Below are 10,052 nucleotides of genomic sequence, written 5' to 3' on the forward strand. Positions count from 1 at the left end.
GTTCAAACCCACCAGCCACTCCTCGGAAGGAAGGTTGGGCAATCTACTTCTGTAGAGATACTGCCTTGGAAACCCAAGGAGGGGTTGCTATGAGTTGGGTCTGACTCGACGGCATATAACAACAACAACAACAAGTGGCAGGCAGCAGGGAGTGAGGGTGGTGCTTTTAAAAAATATCATTCTAGTTAATATATGCAATAATGTACACAACTAGCTGCTCTCCAAATGAAATTTTTTTTAATCCTACAAATAAACTCTAGGTAAATATCCAGATATTATTCTCAAAAAACAAGATCTTAATAGAGATCACATTGAAATTAGATGGTGACTTAGCCAAACAGTGATTACTTACCAGAATGTTTTTGTTCCTTCTGTAATGAAAAATAATAGGCATCACTTCCACCCCAGCATACTGCCAGTCCAACCACTAAGATGTCATCATGGTCTTTAACAGAAAATCCATCATCTCTAATATTAGTTTCCTGAAGTGAACTAACTAAGGGAATTAAAAGTGATATAATTAAACCTCTAAAAATAAAGCCATTAAAGTGATAGTTAAAATAATGATAATGAAAAACTGTATTTGACAAATATTTAAACCTTTATGAACAAATTCATTCAAACCACCGAAATTTAGGAAATCTGATCAAACCTCTGATTTCCACAACAGGCTTTCAAACCGACTATAGCTATTCCCCACGGTCCAGAATCCAGAGCTCACACAGGAGTATAGGTGGTATCATTTAAACAAAAGGTTCAACTATCTCAAAACCTAGAAGAGCTCTGCAAAGCATGTTGTTGTTGTTGTTGTTATGTGCCGTCGAGTCGGCCCTGACTCATAGCGACCCCTCCTTGGGTTTCCGAGGCAGTATCACTACGGAAGTAGGATTGCCCAACCTTCCTTCCGAGGAGTGGCTGGTGGGTTTGAACCGCCAGCCGTCTGGTTAGCAGGCAAGTGTCTTAGCCATTATGCTACCAGAGCTCCCATAGGGATTCACATTTCAGCATAGAATTCATGACTATTACTGGGGCTCCAAGTTCTACTTAAAGTAAATCTTAGAAAATGTAACCAACACACATTCTGAAAAATATAGTCTATTTGTTATGTATTTCTGTGATTATATAAGTGAACAGGGATATTAGAATTTAATAGGAAATAACATAGGGCACTGATGATTAATAAAAATCATCACATCACAACATAACCGAACTGAACTAAACTTATTGCTGTTGAGTTGGTTCCGACTCATAGCAACCCCTCCTTGGGTTTCCGAGGTGGTATCTCTACAGAAGTAGATTGCCCAACCTTCTTTCTGAGGAGTGGCTGGTGGGTTTGAACTGCCAGCTTTCTGGTTAGCAAATGTCTTAGGCACTACACCACCAGAGGTCTTCTGTCACAACACAGGATACCACAAAACAACATATATTATCTTAATTTTTATAAACTTATATTCTAACTAATGAAGTATACATTGCACGCACCCTTTATACAAGAAGGTAACTATTACTAATCTAGCCATGCTGAATCTGAATAAATAAGGTTATTCTATACATGCCCAATCTTCCTTCTGAGGAATGGCTGGTGGGTTTGAATCACTAGCCTTCTGGTTAGCAGTCAAATGCCTTAGGCACTATGCCACCAGAGCCCCCATACATAACTATTAAGAATTATCATATATGAAATTTATTGACTTCTGAATAAATTTATTAAATTTAATATTCAATACAGAAAGGCCTAAACCCCATCTCAGTACACTACCTAGTTTACAGAAATAAGTGTAAAAATATATATAGATAGAGATACATATTTTAAATCTTACCTTGCTTAAACCTACCACCAATAGTAGTAGTTTTAGAAGATGTCAAACTACTGATTTTCTCACAAGCCAGTGAGACAGAAAATCGCTTTTTGCCCTGCCACTCCTTAATGAATGTTTGAAAGAGAGCCTGGTCACTGGCTACATCAATTATGGTCAAATTTTCTAAACTGCATGAGGTTGGAGTTAGGTATGATTCGTCCTGTGATAATTGCAGTGAAAAACTTGTATTTCTAATAGGACTGTCTTCTTTGAAACCATTTCTATTTTCTGCATTTAAATCATGGTTTTCAATATCTGAGGGTGAACCAAATGGCCAATTTTCACCAGGTTGTAAAACATTACTGGTTTTCCGAGGTTTTACAGAAGATGTTCCAAGAATTCCTGGAAGTGCCAGCTTAGAAGCCGATGCTGGAGTGGGTGTCGGAGGAATGAGACCATTATCATCATTACAAGGCAAGAGAGATGAGGCTTCACCATGAGTGATATTGCTCACTAGGGCCTCAATCTTGTGTTTCTCTTCAGTATTGGGGGAAAATGAAATTCCCTGCATTTGATTTGTCTCCAATTTTGAAATCTCTTCTTGTTTGTTATTTACCTCTACATTTTTTCCTTTCAAACTAGATAGGTTTATAGTTCTTGATTTTAGATTTTCATTTTCTAGAGGACTGGATACTTTATCTAAAATCCTTTGCAATTCTGGACTTAAATCAAATGATGCCCCTGACCATATGAATGAATTATTTTGCATAGTACCAGCTAATTTGGATTTTTGATCCCTTTTATCTTGATCTCCTCCAATGACTTCTGTACTGTGGTGACCATTACTTGAAATCCCTGGATCTCTTAGTCTTAATGCTTCAAGAGACAGTGCAGTATTGTGTTTCTCTTGAATAGGAAATAGATCTACATTGTCCAAGGCTTGAACCATCTGAACAGAATCCATTTCTGAAAACATAAGAGACTCATCACTGAAACAGAGCAATTGCTGCTGAGCATCTTGGGTCTCATTCATATTTGAATTTTCAGTTGGGCCCTCTGGTTGTAGAGACAGAGAATTATTGGAATGCTTTAGCATTCCTTCTGAGGGAAGGGGTTCTTTCACTTGTACATCAGGTGGTTGCTCTTTTACGAGGTAGTCTTCACTGAAACTGTCAAATAGTAAACTATTACTCATATTCAAACTTGTTTCTGAAATTGCCAGGCATTCTAATTCAATACCAGTGGGAGTACTCTGTTGAGGAACCAGGGGTATGATTGGTTTCACATTTTCTTGTGTTTGATAGCCTTGAAGAAAACTATTTAATTGGGAGTCAGTGACAGAGAGTTCATTCCCTTTAGAACAAGGCCCATTTTCCCAAAACAGTATTGGAGAATGAAGATTTGGACTTTGTGGAGTTAGTACATCAATCCCACGTGAATCAGTGCTTTGTTTCATGGTATCTACAGTCTTAAACTCCAAATGATCTGTCTTTGTCACTCCTACAGAATGCTGTTCACCAGGGAAAGTAATGTGAATCTCGTTCTGAAAGGAGCTAGTTGAGCGACTTTTGTCTAAGCTCTCTTGCACCACCCCTGCTGCTAGGGTGGTGTCCTTTGCTCCTTCTTGTTTGGCATTTTTAGTAGCCATCTGTTGTATTATTTTCTCAGACTGAGTATCCAGGTATAAACTATCTTCAAAATCACAGAAAGCTAATCCTAAATCAGGAACATGATTTCTTTTAGTTTTGTTTGCTGCATAAGCATCTGTTTTTTCTTGTTTTTGAGAGGTATTTAGAAAATTCTCATGATGACCTCCTGCTTTACCAAATGTTCCAGTTGATGTTAGTATTCTGTTGGGTATCTCAGTGCTACTTATATTATCTCCTATTGCTTGAAAATTATTTGACTTATTTTCCTCTACATTTAACTTTATATTTTCACATCTGATATTAACAACATTTGAGTCTCTACTCATATGATTACTTGCCACCTCATGGGGTATTTGTCCCTCTATTATTTTTCTCTGTTTTGTGTAAGTGTTTATCTGTTTATCAGATTGCATTTCATGGCACTGGTGAATTGGGTGGGTGTCATGGTGTTCCACATAAACATTCTTTTTGTTCAAATCATGTTGTATCAGCACATCATTTCCTTTTTCTGTATCAACAACAGCTAGTCCTCTTCCATTTTTGCTAACCACACTAGTAGCTTGAGAAGTCACTTTTTGACTCTCAGATCCTGTGATACAATGTTCTGCAAGAATATCACTAGTAACTGTTCTATTCCTTGAATAATATTGCTCTGTTTGTGATGGAAATGATGTTTTGATACATTTTTCCTTGGCACAGAGGGATACATTTTTAGCAAATGACTCTGGACTTCTAAATTTGATATTCTTCTCTAAGATTAAGGGAACTCCACAATGAATAGGATCAGACATAATCTGTCCTTGTAAATCAATTCTATGCATCCCAGAGTCTTTTAAAGGCCTGTCTCTCGTTTTTTTGAGACGCTTCCTATGTTTCCAAGATTGGAAGGTTGTGCTCAACTTATCTGAACTGAAATTCAAAGTTTCTTTTTTTGTTTTTTCAGATGAGAAAGTCTGAACAACTTTCTTAATGCCTGTTTTTCCCTCCCTGAGAGAGGTGCTTAACTGCTCTCTACTAATGTTCAAAGAAGGCCGTTTTCTTGCTCTGGAAATGGAATGTACATGACATTCTTGATTCCCATTCTGTAGCTTATGAGAAGAACCTGTATGGTCTCTACTTTTACCTAAATCTTGCACTGTATTTGGTGAATGCTTAACAGAAGAATCACTAATTGTTATCATGTTACTTTTTTTCTTTGATGTTGTTAATCTTTTACGAGAATTCTTAGTTTGGGTAGTGATCGTGTGTTCCTCAACTTCTGACCCGCTGCTGGTCGATGAATGTGTTTCAGAATTTAAAAGGGAATTTGGATTCCACTGCACTCCCATTTCAACTAAGTCCTGTTGCAGAAGCATCTTGGCTTCTTCCACTATAAGGGCTGCTGCTTCCCTTTCAGTTAAACCTCTTCTGCCAGCCACCCAGATAGTTTGCATATTCTGGCGTTCTTCAACTGCTTCCTCTTCCTCATCCACCGCCTTTCGGGCACTAAACAGGGAGATAGGAGAGAAAAAGAAACTAATGCATTCATTCATTCAACAAATGTTTATAAAGCTTTCAGTCTTAGATGTTCTAAGAACTGAGGAGACAGCACTGTACAAGATAGAAATATATCTGTTCTCATGGAGCTTACATTTTAGTCGGGAAAACTAGAAAATAAACAAATGTTTAAAACGCACCGTAAGTCAATTGGTGATAGAGTTGTATGAAAAATGAAGCTGGAAAGGGAAAGAGAGAACCAGGAGGTGTAGATGTTCTGCAATTTTTAAATAGCATAATAAGAAAAGGCCTCACTAAAACAGGTTATTTTAAGCAGAAGCCTAAGGAAAGTGAGAGGCATAAGACATTAATTGAAAATGGAATGTCCTCTACAATATGTACTCTGGACAAAATATCTGAAGGGACTGGAGAGTGACCAAAAGAAAGTAGAAACTGGAAGTGAGATTAAAAAGGAAGAAATGGCAAGGGGTGAATTTTCACACTTTTTATCTGAAAGCAGGCCCAGTCAGCACTCCGTAAGGTATGTTATGGTTTGAAATGTGTCCTCCAAAAAAGATCTGTGGAAGTCCTAACGTGTGAAGAAGAACTTGCTTGGAAATAGGGTCTTTGCAGATGCCATAGTTAACATGAGCTTATACTTGAGTAGAGTGGGTCCAAATTCAATATGAGTGATGTCCTTACAGAAAAGACGAGACAAGAGGCAGAGGCAAGAATGTGACACTGTAACAATGGGATCATGCTGTAGATGCAAGCTAAGGAACATCTGGGGCTACCAGAAGCTAGGGAAAAACAAGACAGGCACTTTCCCTAGAGCCTTTAGAAAAGATATGGCTCTGTTAACACACTAAATTCATATTTCTAGCCTCCAGAACTGTGAGGGGGAAAAAAAAATTGTCATTTTAAGCCACTCACTTGTGATAGTTTGTTGAGGTGGCCCTAGAAAATTAATATAGGATGGCTGAAAACTTGGAGTCTATATGATTGAAAGAATTCAGGGTAATTAACAGAACTCATGACAGAGTTCAGAGTATTATCAAGAGTTAGAAGTGGAAGAGTCCAGAAATGAAAGAGTCAGAGAAGAACAGCCCCAAATTCTTCATATAAACTCTGCCCAAATTACTGGCTGACCTCTAAACTAGGCCATGTGTTGGCAGATTCCAAGTGGTAAGATAAGTCCAAATAACCAGCACTCTGACTGAGCTACTACCTACCACAGGAAGACAAAGTTTGGAGTTTGGCTTCCGCCAAGGCAATTGCCTGTTATAAAAAAATATCAGTATCTTCAGGGTAGCATGATAAATTCTAGACTCTTTAAAAGGTCAAATATACATGTAACTGAAGTACCAGAAGAGGATGGGGTGTGTGTGTGTGTGTGTGTGTGTGTGTGTATACATATATATATAAAAGCTCTGGTGGTGTAGTACCTAAGGTATTTGACAGCTAACCGGAAGGCTGGCGGATCAAACCCACTAGCTACCCCTGGGAAGGAAGGTTGAGCAATCTACTTCCATAGAGATACCACCTCAGAAACCCAAGGAGGGGTTGCTATGAGTCGGATCTGACTAGATGGCAGTGAGTTTGTTTTGTTTGATATATACATATATACACAACACACACACACACACACACATATATACATGCACATATGTATAAATGTTGTTGTTACGTGCCATCAAGTCAGACTCAACTCACAGCGAACCCTCCTTGGGGTCATGAAGTCAACCATCATGTCATAAGGTGAGGTCCTCAAGCAGCCTATGGAGAGGTCCATGTGGCATAAAACACCCATTTGTCAACATGTGAATGAGTTATCTAAGAAGCAGATCCAAGTTAAGTCTTTGAATTACTACAACCTCATGAGACCCAAAACCAGAACCACTAAGCTAAGCTGTTCTCAAATTCATGACCCACAGAAACTGTGAGATAATACATGTTGTTATTTTTAAGCAACTAATTTTAAAGCAATTTGTTATGTACCTATTTAAAAAAAAGAGAGAGAATGGTGAATCTATTAAACTTTAAAGATATGGAAAAAAATTCTCAAGGCCTCCATGCAAAAAGATCAAATTATTTACAAGGACAAAAGACATTAGATTTCTCAAAAGTAACATACAAAACAAGACAACAAAGGATAAGCATTTTTTAAAAAATTCAAGTTGTGACCAAGGATATTATATTCAGTCAAGTTGTGCTTCAATTATCAAAGTTAAAGAAAACAGTTTTAAACATACAAGAACTTGGGGGAATTCTATACTATAAGCCCTTCTTGAGGAATCTACTAGCTTCATCCAAACAAAGGTTTACTAGGAATACTTTTGCAATAAGACTTATGGTAAGATGTATTTGTGTGTCTTAAAAATGTCTGTATACATAACAGCTAATGGGAAAAAGTTAGGATAACTTCTTAGCCACAGCCAAACATCCTGAGGGAATAAGTCACTGGGCCCACGTGCTCAGGGCCATGGTCTCAGGGGACATCAAGCTCAACTGGCATAAATTATTATACAAAAACATTGTCCTACATCTTACTTGGTGAGTAGCGACTAGGGTCTTAAAAGCTTGCAAGCAGCCATCTAAGATGCAACAATTGGTCTCTTCTTGTCTGGAGCAAGAAGAATGATGAAAATCAAAGATACAGGGAAATAATTAGGCCAAAGGAATACTGGATGTGAACCTCAGCCTACATGACCCTGAGACCAGAACTAGATGATGACCTGCTACCATGTCAATCACTCAGAAAGGGATCAGTGTAGGAAATCCTGGATAGAGTGGGAAAAACATGAGGAACAAACCCCAAAATTATAAAAAAGACCAGCTTACCGGTCTGATGGAGATTGATGAAACCCCTCAACTATGGCCTCTAGTTACTCTTCAGGCCTGGAGTTAAACTCATTCCTTTGTCTGCCAGACAAACAATAGACAGGCATATAAAGTGAATATTTACATCAGGTATGTACACTCCTTAGAATAATCAACTACAGGAGATCAGAAGGGCAGTATTTGCACAGAGAGATAGCTCAGAGGGCAGAAATGCATAGGAAAGGACACAGGGAAAAGGTAACCACAAGGAGGAAGTAGGAAGAGAACTGTTATATTACATGAACTGTTGCATGGAAAATCAATTTTCCCTGTAAACTTTCACCCAAATCACAACAAAAAATGAAAAAATAAAAGACTGATGGTAAGAATTTTAATAAGTAAACTTGTGGATTTTATATTTCCATCTCCTCTTCCCACAAAAGGGGGCTAAGAGTGGAAAATATTATATGCTGAAACAAAGTAAACATAATGCTCTGTAAAATTAGGAGGAGAAGGGAAAAAGAAAAGGAAAACTAAAACAAGTTCATTGATTGTTATTTAGACAATAGGTAGGAGTTAAATAACTTTAAAATTGTGACAAATAAGATAGTGGGAAAGTATAAAAATACCCACTAGGACAAAATCACATACTTCACTAAACTTAAAAAAAAAAAAAAAAAAAAACTCAAGAGGTACAGAAAGAAGCATAGTAAATGCCACATAATATATATAATTCCAATATGATTTACAAGAGGTGAGGCCAAACATATCATTCATATCAAAAGAAAAAGATTTTCTATTTGGTTCAGAAAACAAAGGCAACTACAACTCAAGATTGTACATACACTATTATCTATCTATCTATCTATCAAGTCATACTCTGGTAGCGTACTGGCTAAGGCACTTGACTGCTAACCAGAAGGCTGGCGGTTCAAACCCACCAGGCACTCCTTGGAAGGAAGGTTGAGCAATCTACTTCCGTAGTGATACCACCTCAGAACCCAAGGAGGGGTCCCTATGAGTCAGGTCTGACTTGACGGCACATAACAACAACAAAAGGGTGGAGAAAAAAAAATGGACAAAGAAATTCCCAGGCAAAGGGAAACAAGAATCAAGCAGTGAAAGACAGTCTGATAGGAGACAAAATAGAATTCAAGCCCAAAAGTGCTAAACACGGCAAAGAAGGTTACAATTTAACGCTAAGAACCACAACACAATAAAGAGCTATGAATATCTACATACCAAATAACAAGCACATATTTTTATGAAGCAAACAATTTAGGAGACAGAGAGAATGCAAAATAATCATGTTGTTGTCGTTATGTGCCGTCAAGTCACTTTCAACTCATAGCATGACCTTATGAACAGAACAAAACACTGCCCAGTCCTGTGTCAGCCTCATGATCCCTACTACTTGAGCCCAATGCTGCAGCCAATGTATTAATCCATCTTGTTGAGGGCCTTCCTGTTTTTCTTTTACCCTCCACATTACCAAGCATGACATCCTTCTCCAGAGAATGGTCCTTTCTGACAATGTGACCAAATTAGGTTAGCAAAGTCTGGCCTTTCTCACATCCAAGGAGCATTCCAGCTGCACATCTTCCAGATTTGTTAGTTCTTTTAGCAGTCCAAGATACTTTCAGCATTCTTTGCCAACACCACAACTCAAAAGCATCAACTCTTCTTCTGTCTTCCTTATTCATTCTCCAGCTCTCACATCCATATGAGGTGATGGAAAATACCATTGTTTGGGTTTGGTGCATCTTAGTCTTCAGGGGGATATCTTTGCTCTTCAGCACTTGAAAGAGGTCTTCTGTAACAAATTTGTCCATTGCATTACATCTTTTGAAGTCTTGACTGCTGCTTCCATTGGTGTTGCTTGTAAAACCAAATAATATGAAGTCTTTGACAACTTCAATCTTTTCTCCACTTATCGTGATGTTGCTTATTGGTCCCATTGTGAGGATTTTTGTTTTCTTTATATTCAGGTGTAACCCATATTGAAGACTGCAGTCTTTAATCTTCATCAGTAAGTTCTCCAAGTCATCCTCATTTTCAGCAAGCAAAGTTGTGTGGTCAGTGTATTGCAGATTGTTAATGAGACTTCCTCCAATCCTGATGCCACACTCTTCTTCATACAGTCCAGCATACAGATTGAATAAGTATGGTGAAAGTATACAACCCCAATGCACTCCCTTCCTGATTTCAAACCATGCAGTATCCCCTTGTTCTGTTCGAACAACAGCCTCCTGGTCTATATACAGGTTCCACATTGAGTACAATTAAGTGTTCTGGAATTCCCATTCTT

At 38.1% G+C, this 10,052-nt stretch overlaps 1 protein-coding gene across 1 annotated transcript in view; it reads right to left on the minus strand.

The window, feature by feature from the left end:
- Positions 1 to 10,052, minus strand: part of POLQ (DNA polymerase theta) — a 222,700-nt gene that overhangs the window by 108,366 nt on the left and 104,282 nt on the right. The window contains exons 16-17 of the mRNA XM_007943887.1: positions 1,821 to 4,933; positions 353 to 496 (exon numbers count right to left, since the gene is read on the minus strand). Coding sequence (XP_007942078.1) covers positions 353 to 496; positions 1,821 to 4,933 — 3,257 coding nt within the window. The remainder of the gene's footprint in view (positions 1 to 352; positions 497 to 1,820; positions 4,934 to 10,052) is intronic.

Source organism: Orycteropus afer, unplaced genomic scaffold, assembly GCF_000298275.1.
Source record: "Orycteropus afer afer isolate SDZICR_OR568_19922 unplaced genomic scaffold, OryAfe1.0 scaffold00114, whole genome shotgun sequence".
Classification (NCBI taxonomy): Eukaryota; Metazoa; Chordata; class Mammalia; order Tubulidentata; family Orycteropodidae; genus Orycteropus; species Orycteropus afer.